This window comes from Sceloporus occidentalis, unplaced genomic scaffold (genome assembly GCF_023333645.1).
Source record: "Sceloporus occidentalis isolate IW3139 unplaced genomic scaffold, rSceOcc1.0.p SCAF_4, whole genome shotgun sequence".
Lineage (NCBI taxonomy): Eukaryota > Metazoa > Chordata > Lepidosauria > Squamata > Phrynosomatidae > Sceloporus > Sceloporus occidentalis.
Genome location: NW_028316984.1, coordinates 131519540 through 131535144, shown reverse-complemented (window position 1 = coordinate 131535144; position 15605 = coordinate 131519540). Strand labels below are relative to the sequence as shown.

The 15605-nt window shown below is 42.6% G+C and overlaps 1 protein-coding gene across 2 annotated transcripts in view; it reads right to left on the bottom strand.

Annotated features, from left to right (window-relative positions):
* LOC149314618 (tetraspanin-18) overlaps positions 1 to 15605 on the bottom strand; it is a 256903-nt gene that overhangs the window by 17463 nt on the left and 223835 nt on the right. For both annotated transcript variants that reach the window (XM_089521494.1, XM_089521495.1), the window contains one exon: positions 3616 to 3714. In XM_089521494.1, the coding sequence (XP_089377620.1) occupies positions 3616 to 3714 (99 nt within the window). The remainder of the gene's footprint in view (positions 1 to 3615; positions 3715 to 15605) is intronic.

Genomic DNA, 15605 nt, shown 5'->3' with positions numbered 1-15605 from the left:
AGATGATATTCCTTATAGAGTTCTATATGGTAGAATTCCTAATTTTAAATACCTAAGAATTTTTGGTCAATATGCATATGTGTACACACCTGCATGCTTTAGAAACAAAGGTGAACCCAAGAGTAGAAGAATGATGTTTTTGGGGTATTCTGGAAACAGTTACAAATTCTATTTAGGAGGAAAAGAAGTGAGACATTCGAGATCTGCCAATTTTGAAAGATATGCTGGTTGGGAAAAACTCCATGCAAATAAGGAAGTGTTTGTGAAGTTAGGCAACTCAAGTGAGGCAGAGACTCAGACCCAAAGCCAAGCATCTCCAGGAAATGGAGGGGTTATAGTAAAACCAGAAGAACCATCCACGAGTAGCAGTGATAGCTCCTCAGATAGTGAAATGTCCAGACCAAAAACCACACGCATGACAGAGGACAAGAGATTCAGTAAGAAAGCCACAACTTCCAGTGTAGACAGAGATGAGGAAGAGAGAGGCAGAACAACAGAGTTAGTACCAAGACGTAGTCAAAGAACTAGAAAATCTCCTGACAGATTTGTGGTGACCAATGCAAAAGCTTGTTTGGTTTTTGAAGAACCAGAAAGTTTTGCTGAAATAGAAAATTTTCCTAAAGAGGAACAGGAGAAGTGGTGTGAAGCAATGGAGTGTGAATTTGATTGCTTAGAAAGGAAAGATGTTTTTGAAATAGTAGGAAGACCCAAGGATAAAAAAGTCATTGGTTGCAAGTGGGTTTATAAAAGGAAAGACATGCCTGATGGTAGTGTGAAATATAAGGCAAGGTTGGTAGCAAAAGGCTTTTCACAGGAACAGTTTGAAAATTATGACAAAACTTTTTCTCCAACCGCAAAAGCAGAGAGTTTAAGAATGGTATTAGCAGTTGCAGGAAAGAGAGATCTGATTGTAGAGCATTTTGATTTTGAGACGGCTTATTTAAATGCCAATTTAGAAGAAGAAATTTTCATGGAGCAACCTCAAGGTTTTGAAGTAGGTGGTAGTCAGAATGTATACAAGTTGAAGAAAGCATTGTACGGTCTCAAGCAAAGTGCAAGAGCTTGGAATATATGCATCAATGATGAATTGGAGAAGTTAGGTTACAAGAGAAGTGTTGCAGATGCTTGTGTATACACAAAAGGAGATGTAATTTTGTTGATCTATGTGGATGATTTGTGCGTTGCAGCCAAATCAAAGAAAGAAATTGAGTTGGTGAAAAATGAATTGTCAAAGAAATTTGTGTTGAAAGATTTAGGTATGTTGAAGTCTTACTTAGGGATAAATGTAGAATGGACTGAAGAAGGGCATTGTTTGCTAAGTCAAAGCAAGAAAATTGAAAGGTTAATTGAGAAATGTGGTTTACAGAGTGCAAAGGTTGTGAAAACTCCGATGACTACAAGTTTTGTGTCAGAGGAAGTTACAAGAGCTTTTGAGGATAAAAGATTGTTTAGAAGTGTTGTTGGATCTTTACAGTTTATTTCTAGCCATACCAGACCAGACATCTCGTACGCGGTTCATGTTTTGGCAAGAAGAGTAAACGACCCGAGAATTGAGGATTGGACAGCAGTGAAACGTTTGATTAGGTATCTGAAAGGAACCATAGACAAGAGGTTGATAATTAGAAAAAGCAATGCTGATTTGGATTGTTATGTAGATAGTTCATTTGCTTCGGAATCAGGGGACAAAAAGTCAGTGACTGGAATGATTATAAGATACAGCGAAAGTCCCATTGTGTGGAGAAGTAGAAAACAGACAAACGTAGCATTGAGCACTAGTGAGGCTGAGTTCGCAGCTTTGAATGAAGTCACAAATGAGGTACAGTGGATAGAACAATTATTGATTGATTTGAATGAAAGCTTTAAAATTCCTGTAGAAATTCATGAAGATTCGCAGTCCTGTATAGCAATGGCAGAAACAGAAAGTCTGAAAAACAGAACAAAGTACGTAGGTGTAAGATACCAGAACGTAAGAGAAATGGTCCAGAAAGGAGAAATAGAGTTAAAGTACATAGAGACACAACACAACATAGCAGACATTTTTACAAAGGCTTTGACAGTTGAAAAACACGAGAGATTGTCTCAGTTGATTGGAATGACAATATAATTCACATACAATATTCTATTTCGGAGGGGATTGTCAGGAAAAAAAGCCACATGGGATATATAGTCACAAGAAATATAATATGTATATGAATGTATTTGAAAGTAACATGACACAGCAAAAGTTATTGAATTGTCACACAGGTGTTGTAAGTAATGTAATTAGAAGGTCCTGAAAGCCAAGGACATATGAGGCAATGACAAAGTGAAAAGGTGCAAATTGATATCACCTGAGAGTCATTGAGTGGACAGTAATGTATGATGCAATGTGAGGTCTAGATTGAGCCAAGTATGGTATGTCAATCATAATGTATGTACACGCCCAGGAGGTGGCAACTGTATAATGAATAGAGAGACAAATGTCTATATAAACAATAATGTATGGCAATACTTTTTGTGGGTATTGAGGAGTATAGTAGTGTGGGTATTGAGGAGTATAGTAGTGAGAGTTTTGTGAGTAGTGAATTGTTTTGTGCATAGTGTATATAGTAGAATAAAAGTAGATCTTTTTAAGAAGACTACTGTGTTGACTGGTGTCTTGAGAGCTGAACAAGAACCAGCAGACTCCAGAGAAGATTGAAAGACATCTTCAGCCAATTCTCAGAGCTACTGGTCAAACTGGTTGTTCTTCCGCTGACCAAGGGGGTGAGAGTGAAAGCCTGGAGAAGAGCTGCAACTCCCATCATCCCTAACAAGGAACAGCAGTGAAGGGGAGAGGTTCCCAGGGTTTGGCAGTTGTTGATGGTAGGAAGGCATAGAATTGTATGCATGGAACTCTATGTATAAATAGGATCTCAGTCCATGACTTTTGAGCTAATAGTGAATTTTGGTGATGGCTTCCTGCCTATGAAACTCTTCCCAAAAAGATGCTCTCCTGGTGCCAAATCTTGTTTCTTTTTTCCCCTTCTTTTTAAAAAAATCTTACGTCTTGCCCTTCTAAAATCTGAATCCTATTGCTTATCTCAACCAAAGCAGACCCATTAAATCAATGGGAACTTGGAAGGTCAATACTTTCATAAGCTTCACTCTTTCAGTAGATCTACTCTACTTGGGACTAACAACTGGACTGAGGCCTATGCATTTGCACAACTGACAACAATTAAAACCAGCCATAAAATACAACAAAAATATCAAGCAACAATGTAATGGAAACACCCGGAATGTCAGACAAAGACTCTGTTTTTAAATTACATGAAGTCCCACTGGACTCAACAAAAATTGCTTTTCTAAGGCTGATTTCCTAAACAGACTCACTAGAGAATAAGGCCCAGTAAAACCAGTGAGACTTACTCTGCATAACTATGCATATTATTATGCCTGTTACTGCTACTGACTCATTTTTTCAGTCTGCTGTGTTGATTTTAGTTACTCTGTTAAGTAATCTATTATGGTTGTTTTATTTACAACTCTAAATCACCATTCAGGATTTCTGTTGTTGTTGTTCTAAACAGTATCATCAATCAATAAATAAAATCCAAGTGCCTATCCTGCACAACAATTTTTGTTACTACTTACTGTGATCATTACTGAGTTCCAAGTGGATGAGAAAACATCAGACTCATTGTTCCCCTGATAGTGCTTCTTCAGTTCCTTTGTAAAAAACTCTCTGGTCAACTGTAACACAGAAAAGGAAACGAAGTAAGTGTTGGCTTCTGCCTTGTCCTACCAAGTGCATAAAATGAGTGGTGAGCAGTACTTATATGCAGGCAATGCTATCAGCCTTTGATAGCTTCACCTCACAACAGGGATGAGAACTGTGTACCTCTAGATGTTGTTGGATTGCAGTTCCCAGCAGCCCTAGCTAGCAGAGCCAGTGATCGAAGAATGCTGGAATTTGCATGCTGGAAGGAGTTACATTCCACCTCTGTCTCATGAGGTCATCTCACATCTGACAGACTCCTTACTGACTCCTTACTGAAATCCATGAAATCCTTCTAAAGTAGATGGACCAATGATCTGACTCACTTGAAGAAAACTTCCTATATTTCATAAAACCTCAATTTTCAACAGCTCCCAAGAGACCTCCATACTTTACCTCCTTGATCACAGGAACAAACTGTTCTTTTGTTTAGGAAACAGACTGTTCACTACATCCACATGGCCATTAAATACTGCCAGTCTTATAATTTCATTGCTTCAAGATCAGGGGATTGTAACTTTATACTGTATCTATGCAGTGCTAACTTCAGAAAGATATATAAGATTTCCATACCTGGCTGAATCAGTGCTCAAACGTCGCTCAAAGGTGAAGGAAGTGTGTGTGTGTGTGGAAAGCTGGTGTGCTTCCTCAATCGTCATGGAAACATTGCTTCTTCTTAGCATCCCTGAATCGTTCCAGGGGAGCAGATTTCCTATGAACGCAAACATTGCGTCCATAAGAAATCCGTTCCCCTTGAAACAATTCAGGGACGCTAGACAGAGATGTTTCTATGACGATTGAGGAAGTTCACCTGGCTTCCATACATGTGCACGTCCTCCACTTTTGAGTGATGATTCAGCCAAGTATGGAAAGCTTCATAGTTCATTTTTCTTTCAGGATCTAGAATTGTTAAAAGTTAACAATTTTTGCATGCTTTTACTCAAATAACTGCTAGTTTGTCAGACATCCTGGTTGTTGGCTTTACCAGACCCACTCTCTTCCTATATTACTCTAACCTACAGCCATTTTTCTCCCCTCCATAATATTGTGTATTTTCTTGCCTCCCTCCATTATAGCAGGTATTTGACTATGTAAAGTATTAGTAAGTAAAGCTACTTTATATGTTTTACAAAGAAAATAAATCTTACTTTTTTCATTGCTAGACCTTTGTTTTGGTGGGAGATGCATGGCGAGTTGGGGGGCTGGTTGTTATTCAGCTTCTGCTTTGACAGTTTGATTACTCTGGTTCAGGAATCCACTGTTACCTATCATTTTCTTAACAACGGCTTATAAAATTAGAGCTTACCTAAATTTCCATACACTGAAAGCTAGTTCTATAGTAATTTACAGTTTATCCATATTTTTCCTAGTAAAATAAACGAGTTATAAAACAGAATTGAGAAAGATATTTGAAATTTCTGAAAATCTATAGACATTAAATCTGCTGAACTTTCAGAGTGTTGATGTCTGCAGCCAAATTCTAATAAACCACTTTCTTACAAAAGACTGAGAGTACAGACTGAGTTGCCCTTATGTGAAATGCTTGGGACCAGTAATGTTTTGGAGGTATCTTGTACATGGGACGCAGTCTAAACATAAAATTCATTTATGTTTCGTATAACCCTTACATACATAGCCTGAAGGTAATTTTATACATATTTTTAATAATATTGTGCATGAAACAAAGTTTGTATAACTTGAATCATCAGAAAGCAAAGATATCACTGTCTTGCCACCCATGTGGATTTTGGAGTATTTTGGATTTTAGAATCCTGGATAAGGGAGCCTCATCCAGGATACTGAGTAGAATCTGAATTGAACAGTAATGGTGCCTTCTGTGGCCACTGCCAGAACAATCCTTTCAGCTCCCTCCTTAGACCATATTGCAACAAGCTTGGTGAAAATCTGAGCATGCTAGTTCCATATTAAGCATCTAACCAAACCATGATAAATAGAATGTGACTCCAATAGTAATAGTTAACAAGTTCTCAGTAATTCAACATGAGGGTCATTTCACTTTTTATATTGTTTGCCCTTGAGCTTTATGACCAAAATTAGCAGAATTTCTGCAGACCTCACAGGATTTGGAGACTTATTAAAGCTGCACCTTTAACAAGCTGCACTCTGAAGAGGCCATATTAGCTTTGAATAGAAATGCTTATTAAACAGAAAGGACAGGGAAGGCTGCCTGGGGAAATAAGCAAGTACTATCTGGGACCTTTGGGTTAGAAGGTGTCCTCACACATGCTCAGGCATTGTGTTTCCCTTCCCTTATTTTGCATAATTTACCCTACTGGGCTCTCATCCTGCAGAGACAGCCGCCCAGACTTTTTTTTATTATTGATGCTTGTCTGTTTCCTAAGTGCAGACTTTGAAACTAATATTACACTTGGTAATAGTCCCAATTGGCTTCCTTTGACCAGTTCTGGAACAAAAGATTAATTTGAATATAAAGTGAAACCTTTATTTTGACAGGCATGATCCCAAAGGAAATGTTTGAGGCTGGTGTTTGTGATTTTTATGAGATCTGACCTAAAACAAAGCCCAGTGCTGGGACTGTGCTTATTTGCCAGAAAAATAACCCATTCCCTTTCACCACTATAATATTTCACTTTGTTGCAAAAATCTGGACAAAGAGAGAAAACAGAGTTAACAACTTAGTCACACTGCTTGTTTCAAACATAAAAAGAATTCAGTAAAATAAAACAGTCTTGGAGTCAGTCCTACCAACCCAGAACTTTTCCCTTCCCTTATTAAAAGCCAGTCTCAGAAGGTTTCTATGTGCTCAGTGCACAAACTACTTGGATCTGCTACAGATGGCAATCCTGTCAAATTCTGTCAAAGCCCCAGTTAAACTTTTGAGATACAGAATTTAGCCCTTTAGTTAGCAGTCTTTCCCAAACATAATTTCCCTATCTGTGGTGTCAGATAAGCTCCTGGGTTTCTGGGGAGATTAGATTATAAAGGATAAGTGATGTCTAGGGCATGAATGGGTCTGTAGGTAAAGGTTAAAGCAGCCAGAACACACTGGATCATGCTGATAAAGAGAGTGGTGAAGGCCTGAAGAATATGCTGGATAACTACTGATTAGTCTAAAATTTGTCATCTGAACACATAGAGCATCTCAACTCCAGAAATTCTAAGATCAAGTGAATTACTTTAGACCTATTTCAACCTATTAAGCAGCTTTAAATAGACTGAATAGACAGGACCTATTTATTTGTTTTTCTTGATTTCTTAATTGCATTCTATACCTTTGATTAAAATTCACTTCTTGATACCCTGGGTAATATGCAAGCTATTTTTAGATGTTCTATTCCTTCCTTAAGAGGTGGGGTTTGATGACGGTGTTTATGGGCTGCCTTACTATGACCCCAGATCTCTCAATGGATTTAATACATGGAACAGTTGGGACAAATTGGTGATTTGTGGCACACTGTCACCAATATATGGATGATATGTAACCCTAGTCTTTTTCAGGCATTCATTTTCTTAACAATGAATCCCACTGTGTGAGAAATAGAGGGACCTTCATCCTTCAATCTTGACATCTCCATATTGATGTGGAAGGTCAGGCAAGAAACTGTCACCATGTTCAAGTAAATGTAGTTAAGTTGAGTGCCACCAGGAGCTATTCCTTATTAAAGTTTCTGGCTTTGAGAATTACTACAGCCCTCCCCCACTCCCAATATAGGGCATTGTAAAAACAGTTGAATTCACTACCACAAGATGTAGTGAACTTGCAACTTGGATAGCTTTAAAATAGGACTGAACAATTTCATGGAAGATGCCACAATCAATGGCATCTAGTCCAGATTGGTATCTATCCATCTGGTCTCCTTCCAGTAAAAAGCAGTTTAATTCACTACATTTTCCTATTAATGTAAAACCTTTCCTTTTATTTTTTGTTCACGTGTTACTGCCCTTTAAGAAAGGTTAACTAGAACTCTGTGGAAAGGGAAGAAGACAGCTGACAGTGTAGTTGTGTTTGGTGTTCAGTAGGTATGGCAGCCCTGTTAGGCTTTTGCCAAGTTGATGGAACAGCTTTTTGCCTTGTATGTGCTTGTCAAAATAACCACAGAACACCAACATGGGAGAAAGGCCACAACTTTATTAAACCATTGGTAGGGTTGGCACAAAGCATAAGGTCAGGATCTGTGCAATCAAACAACCACCCTGTTGTTTGATTATCCAAAGCCGGGTCCCAACCCGGTGCTTGGGATGACCTAGGGGCTAAGGAACACCGCTTGAGCGCAAACCATGCCTTGCGTTCCCCAATTCACAAAGCCCCTAGTCACCGGGAGGCGCACCTGCGTTCTGGCCCCCGCAATGGCCAGACGCCTTCGCTCATCGCCCCCGGGTACCTTGTGACTCCCAAACCAGAACTCCATAGCCCTGGTACCACCAACGTTCAGATCCTGGCCTATGCTGCCGCCACAAAAGGCCTACACAGGAGGCCTGCCGCCAACCCTGCCAAGAGCGATTTAATGTCCGCCACATTGATCCAAATATGGGCGAACATAGCCAATGAAGGCCTTGGATCTCCAGCGTCCCACTTGCTTGATATCTCTGGCAGGCATGCCAGCCCCAGAAGCAGCAGTGGCCGCACCAATACGGAAAGAATGGCCACCAAATTCCCTGGCTGGGAGACCCAGACTTGAAATGACCATTCTGAGCACAGAAACAAATTGGTATCTTGTAAGGGGGGAACCATCCACATGTATGAAAAGAAAATCGGCCAACAAAGGCCTAACATCCCAAAAGAGTCGAAGAGCTTTAACTGGACAAACAGGGGAGCCACAAAAGCGACGTAGCACCACATTCTGACCAACCCCTAACTGGTCGCACTTGGAGCGACGCAAAGTTAAAGAGACACCATGCTTTATAAATGTTAAGTCAGAAGCACGCAGTGCCCTGCCAGATAAATCGCTCTTGGACCCAGCGACTATTTCGCCTAAACGAAAGGCGCCAAAAAAGGCCACTGAAAATGCAGCACAAAACAGCTGAACTTCGTATTTTGAAGAACAAATAACAGGAAGAGTAGCACAAATTTTACAGAGCAATTGTAAACATATAGGGCGTCTTGTGTCCCTATTACAAGCATAAGCACACTTCCAACCTTCAATAGCCCTTTTTACCAAAAAGGAGGCACATGGATCGGCAAATCCCCCAGCCATAGAGAAAAAAGAAATACCAGCCAAATGGATGGGCATTGTCTTAGGAGCCACATTATTGTGGCGTAGCCAAACTAAAAAACGCAACACCACCTCGGTGGTCAAAGGCCAAACATGCTGAGTTCTAGAGTCATTAAAATAATCTGCCAGCTTTCTGATGGCATTTTTGTAAGTCTTTAAAGTGGAAGGAGCAATGGATCCCAAAATCCCATTCATTATTTCAGACGGCCAACCTCCCACATGGAAGCAGGACATAGGGTAGGTTGAAGGTCTGCCTCTGGGGCTAATTGTCGAAATCGCTGAAACTGAAAACGAGAAATTGCATCAGCAATGCCATTATCTAAACCAGGAACATGTTTAGCTAGGAAGGAAATATTGTTAATCAGACAACACAACACAAACTTCCTTAACAAACTCACTACCCTCAGGGATTTTGCTGACTGCTTGTTGATAATTGACACCACAGCTTGGTTGTCACACCAGAAAAGGACTCTCTTATTTGAAAATTGAGAGCACCAAATGTGAATGGCCACAACAATGGGAAAAAATTCCAAGAATGTCAGATCCCTGAGAGTGTCTGACCCTTGCCAGGCCTCAGGCCAGCGCTCGGCACACCAGTGGCCATTGAAAAATAAACCAAAACCGATGCTCCCAGCTGCATCTGAATGACCTGCAAAGAATCATTAATGTGCCAGGTTCTCTGCCAAATGGCAATACCGTTGAAACTCTTGAGAAATTGGAGCCAAATGCGAAGGTCATCCTTAACACCTTTTGTGATCCTAATGTGATGGTGCGGCAGCCGAGGACCTGCTAAAGATCTGGCTAATCTAGCGCAAAAAGCTCTGCCAGGAGATACCACCTTGCATGCAAAATTAAGATGTCCCAGCAGGGACTGAACCTGCTTAAGCGTAAGCTTGGGAGCATGGAGGGCATGCTCCAAAAGTTCACAAAGCACAACAATTTTTGAATGAGGTAAGGAAGAAAAACCATTGACCGAATCTAACTGAATGCCTAGAAAGGACATAGCCTTAGCTGGATCCTCCGTCTTGTCAGCCGCAAGCGGAACCACAATTTCCGCAGCTAGGGAAGAAAAGGCAGTTAATAAATCCAGACACATGTTAGAGTTAGCAGGGCCAACAAACATAAAATCATCCAGATAATGTGTAACCAAAGATGAAGAAGCCCTACGCTTTAATTCCCACTCCAAAAAGGTGCTAAAGGTCTCAAAGGCTGAGCAGCTGATGGAGCAGCCCATAGGCATAGCCTTGTCAAAGTAAAATTGACCTTCAAATTGGAAACCAAGGAAATGAAAATCGTCCGGATGAACCGGAAGGAGTCTAAAAGCTGACTGAATGTCACACTTGGCCATAAGAGCACCTGTGCCGCAGGACCTGACCAAGCGAATTGCGTGATCAAATGAAGCTTATTTTACTGAGCAAAGCTCATCGGGGATAGCATCATTGACAGAAGACCCTGGAGGGTGAGAAAGGTGATGAATTATCCTGAATTCTCCAGGAGCTTTTTTGGGTACAACACCCAAAGGGGAGATATGAAAATTAACAAAAGGAGGTGAAGGGAATGGGCCAGCAACCCGCCCCGCCTGGATCTCCTTATTGATATTTAAACGGAGTACATCAGGCATGGATCTGGCAGATAACAAGTTCTTGGGAAACTGATGTGACAAATGACCAGAAACGGGAATCCTAAACCCAAATACAAAACCATTGGCCAAATAGGAGGCAGCTTGTTTATCAGGATAAGCTTCCAACAGTGGAATAAGAGCCTTAGGTTTTACCGGAGAAAAGGCTAACGAAAATTCTGGAGTGGTAACAACCGAATTATTTTTGGCTCCCTGCTTGACCGGCACTTGGCCCCCCGGCCCCATCGCCTTTTCCGGTGGTTGAAGAAGCAGAGTGCCCCCCTCAAAAGGGCTGGGATGCTTGAGCAGGACGGGAACAAGAAATTTTAGGGTGGGACCCTCTACAATTAGAACAACAATGCTCATATTTACAATGGACACGGGTACAACGACTAGAATTGTAATCCCAACAAGACAGAAACTTAGAGTCCTTCTTAACGGGCCCTTTTTGAGAGCCCTTGAGCCTCGCAGACGTGCCCACTTCCAAGAGCCAAATCTCGTGATGAAGAAGGTCCCAACGTTCACGAGAGTTCTGTGAGGCATGTTGGCGAAAAGCGGCATCATAGGCAATAGCGGCTGCATCTCCAGCGAAAACCCTGGCACACTGGACGTTCAAAAGATGGCTAAGCAAATGCCAAGCACGCTCAGGGAACGCCATGGAGACTACAGCTGCAAAGATGGTGAAGCCCTCCAACCAATTAGAAAAAGTAGGCTCAGCCGGAGCCACCTTGGGCTCATGTCTGTTCTTTTTGGTTGAAGTGACAGCAACCGCCTCCTTTCCTTTAGGTTGCAGCAAGGTAAAAACATCTACGTAGCAACCTCTAAGAATGTTGTTACGTATCTTCTTAGACAGATGAGCTCCAGGAGGGCGCTCTCCAGGAGAGCAAACCGGGAATTCAGCTGCAAGAGGATCAACCCAAACTCCTTGCACCCCAGGTCGCCAAGCTCGCTTCTTAATGGCCCACCGCGGCAAACCCGGGACCATGGCATGGTCGACCCAAAAACCATCCCTCCCCACTGGCACATCAGGTTGAAAACCACCTGTAGAAGCTGATTGTACAGAACCAGCCTTCCGCACTCTCCGTCGTTTCCTCTTGGCCTTGTGCTTTCTCTTCCTCTCCCGGCGCCGTTGTGTCGCTGAAACTCCGGAAAGGTCGTCCTCATCCGATGACGATGACGATGAACTGGAACTAGAAGAGCTGGATGAGCTGGAAAGCTGAACCTCCTGACGACGGGAAGCAGCACCGTACGACTGAGGGCCTTGAATAGCTGAAGAAGTGGATGGCTGTACAGACACGCTGGCATCCTGTTGTCTTGGCTGAAACCCTGGAACTGCAGGCGTCGATGTGTAGGGCATCCGACCAGCATCAACAGCATGCTGAATGAATTCAGTGATGGATCTGGATAAGTTGGCAATAGCATCCAGATTCATCCCGGCAGAAACAGCCGGCTGTGCAAAGTCTGCCTCAGGAGGATTGCCAACACTGTGCGGGCCCACATTTGCAGATGCAATAATGGGAGACCCATGGCTGGAGGCCTGGGACCGACTCGGCAAAACAAAAGGATTTATGACCGACCGAGCCTTACGAGCCTCAATCTTTTTAGACCTTTTTGGAGGCATCTCAATTAAAATGAGGACAAGCAACCGCTAAGGAAAGGCAGTTCACAGGAAAAGGCACTTGCCAAAGCAAAAGGACAAAAGTGTGGATGCGTCCACAAAATTGCTAAGAACAGCAAATGTCCAGGCAAAATACGAACCACTTGCAAACAGTGTCCAAGCGCCAGATAATAACCCAAAGGGGGGGTTGTAATAGGGGAAGCAAACAACTCAGGCCCCTTGTAAATTCAAAATGGCGATTCCCGCCAAAATTACCAATTCAAAATGGCGCTCCCGCCAAAAACAGAAAACAAAATGGCGCTCCCGCCAAATTTTAAAACTAAAATGGCGTCTCCCGCCCAAACTGGGGCCTGGAAATAAGGCCTGGCGCCAGTAGCCACCCCTTTAATAGCGCCTCCAGCCCCCAACAAGCACCCCAGGGGGTGGGGGCAACTTACCCCAATGGCCGCCGGGCCGCAGGGAAGCCGGCAAAAGGGGCCGCAGACCAAGGCAGATGCGCTCGATGGGATGGGGGATCCGGGGAGGGAGCCTCCCCGAACCACACCACCCCACCAACCTTGGCCCAGTCGGCCCCAATGGAAGGGAGAAGCTCAGGCTATCTCCCCTCCAAGCATGGCTCCGCACTGCTCGAAGCCAAGCGCCGACTGAAGAGGAGAGGCCTCCGAGCAGCAATATATACTGCTCGGCCCCTCCCCTCTGCGTCATTTGCGGGGCCCCGCCCCCAAGGCCGAGCCCACCAATGGGCAGCCTTGGAGGACCGGAAGCCCCGCACCAGCAAGCCCGGCTCCCAGAGCGTCCCCCGGCTGGAAGGGCCACCCCTTCCGGCCCCAATATCCAATCGGGAGCCGGGCAAGCCCCAGAGCACTCTGGGGCTTGTAGTTTTGCCGCTATATGGCGGCAAAGCAGTCTGCCCCGCGATCGGGGCGACTGCATTTACTTAACAAAGTTAGATTTTCTTTAATCTTCCTGGTTTGCACATTTCTTAGGGTTCTCCAGTTTGCTTTGTTTCCCCCCCCCCCCCCCAGATGCATTCAAGATATGGATTTCCATCCCCTACAATTGGAACAGTCTTCATGCCTGTCTGCTTCACCAACTATCTCATTTCAAATCTCACCAGAGAACATCTCTCTTTTCTCTTGCTGTTGATTCTTAATTTCTTCTTTTCCTTTTCCTATTAATTATTCAACTCTAACCATGCTATTTAACCCCATATAGTGCTGTGAGAGGTTTGTATATGAGCTGTTCTACAAGATAAAACTGTGCCACACCAGAAAGCAAGCTGCAAATCATCTATCAGTAACTTCTGTCTCTGAGGGAGACAGGCCATGTTGAGTAGAGCGTTAACCATAAAACAACCATGCAAACCCAGAAGCTATTACAAAAATGTGAGAATGCATATACACAGACAGTGCAATATTCAAAGAAATCACATTCCACCATTCATCAGCACATTTTAGTATCCTTGACTCTGATTTGTTACTTCAGAGCAGTTCTAATTATCCTCACTATTTTAGCACCACCATCATATTTTGGTCTTTCAAAAATTCCAGCATTATTTCAGAAGCACTGTGAATAATGTTCATGTCAAGGTATATTTATCCTATTCATTAATTAAAGTGTCTTGTAGTTTCTTAAAGAGTAACAAGTTTTATTTGGTATGTGCTTTCAGGACTGCAGTCCACTTCATCAGATGATTACAGTTTCAGACCCTTGGGTAAAATATGCTGCAAAAAATTACATGAAATCCCTTTAGAGATTCATTATTTTAGTGGGGGGTGGGGGGTGGGGGGTGGATATGTATGTGTTTGTGTGATCCTAAATAACGTTACTTTATATTAACATTTTTCCTAATTAATTTATCAGTTTAATGTCAAACCAGTAATTTGAAGTAAAAAATAGGCCCCTAAAATTGGTATATGGTTTGTTCTTAAGGTACTAGATGTTCAACTTGTTCTAGAGAGCTTTACATTTACATCAGATTTACACTTTTCAATTCTCTGTCCTCAGTAGAGACCCAGCTACCTTCAGTGGCATTGAGTGTCTTCCATTGCCTGAGACTAGCATGCCAACTTCAGCCCCCTCCGTTCTGGAGCCACAATGAACTACAGTTCCGAGCATTCCATAGAATGGAGCCAAGGCAGTTAAAACCAGATTATTTCTGCAGTGTGGATTCAGATAATTTGCCCAGGTCTAGCCATGCTGTGATCATCTCAAGACTAGACTCCTGAAATGTACTGTACTATAAAATGGGGCTACCTTTAGAGACTTTGTAAACTGCAGAGTTTTTTAAAATGGGACTGATCAGTGGAAGCACAGAGTTCCATTCTCTCTGACTTCTTTTCTGAGCTCAATTCTTACTACTGCTTATCTTTTAAACAACACAGCTTGATACCTCGGTACCTGGGGGGAAAGTTTGCTTCCACATGAACCGGTCCATGTGCTCTAGTCACCTTGAAGGCACACTCCTCCATTGACTGAAGGCAGCTATTGGGAGGCAATTGGGAGGCCTTTTTTGTTGTGGTAATATCCTCTCCAGAGAGGCTCATCTGTCACATACTTTAAAGCCCTCTTGTAGCCAAGTTGAGACTTTTAAATTTTCCCAGGATTTTACTATTTAAGGATTTAGAATATTTGATTTTTTAAATGTGTTTTATTGCATTTTTGTGAATGGTTTCATAATGTTTGCAAGGTCAGTGTATAAATCTGACAGATAGATGCACTGATCATCACAACCTGAATACAACACACTCCCCAAGTTATTCTGTTAATATCTTTGTTACATTATAGATTGGGGATGGTCCAATTGCATAAATAAGGTTTCTTGGGAAGGCTGTGAGGCACAGCACAGTCTGAGAAAAACATTCTAGAGTCCCTCTAATGCTGCAAGTAGAGGATGCTTGGTTTCATCACCTGGCTGCATAAGATACAGACACAGGGCTCGAACAGACAGGCCAAAATAAAGCTGCTTTGGGTCACTTTGGAGGTATGCTGTTTAAATGATGCATTGGTTGTAAGAGGCTGGAAGCCGCGCCAAAGCCACATTCCAGTCCTAAGGACTGGAGCGCCACTTTGGCACAGCTTCTGGCCTCTTAAGATACATGTGTCATTTAAACAGCAAACCTCCAAAGTGTCCTGAAGCAGCTTTATTTTGGCCTGTCTATTTGGGCCCATAGTGCCCAGTATCTGGATAACCATGTAGGGCAGAGCTATGCACCTAATGACCAAGGATAATTTAGCCCCTAGAATGAATGAATTTCTAATCAATGCAACCTCTTCAGCAGTGCTGAACAGGAGCAGCAGCACTGTTGCAGGAAAACCTCTCCCCCCTGTGTGTAAAGCAGAAAAAGAAACAACAAACAAATTCTGGGCTGGTGATACCCATGTGTATGATACAGCAGGTTGTGTATGTGTGTGGCTTTCTCTCCATATGTGTGA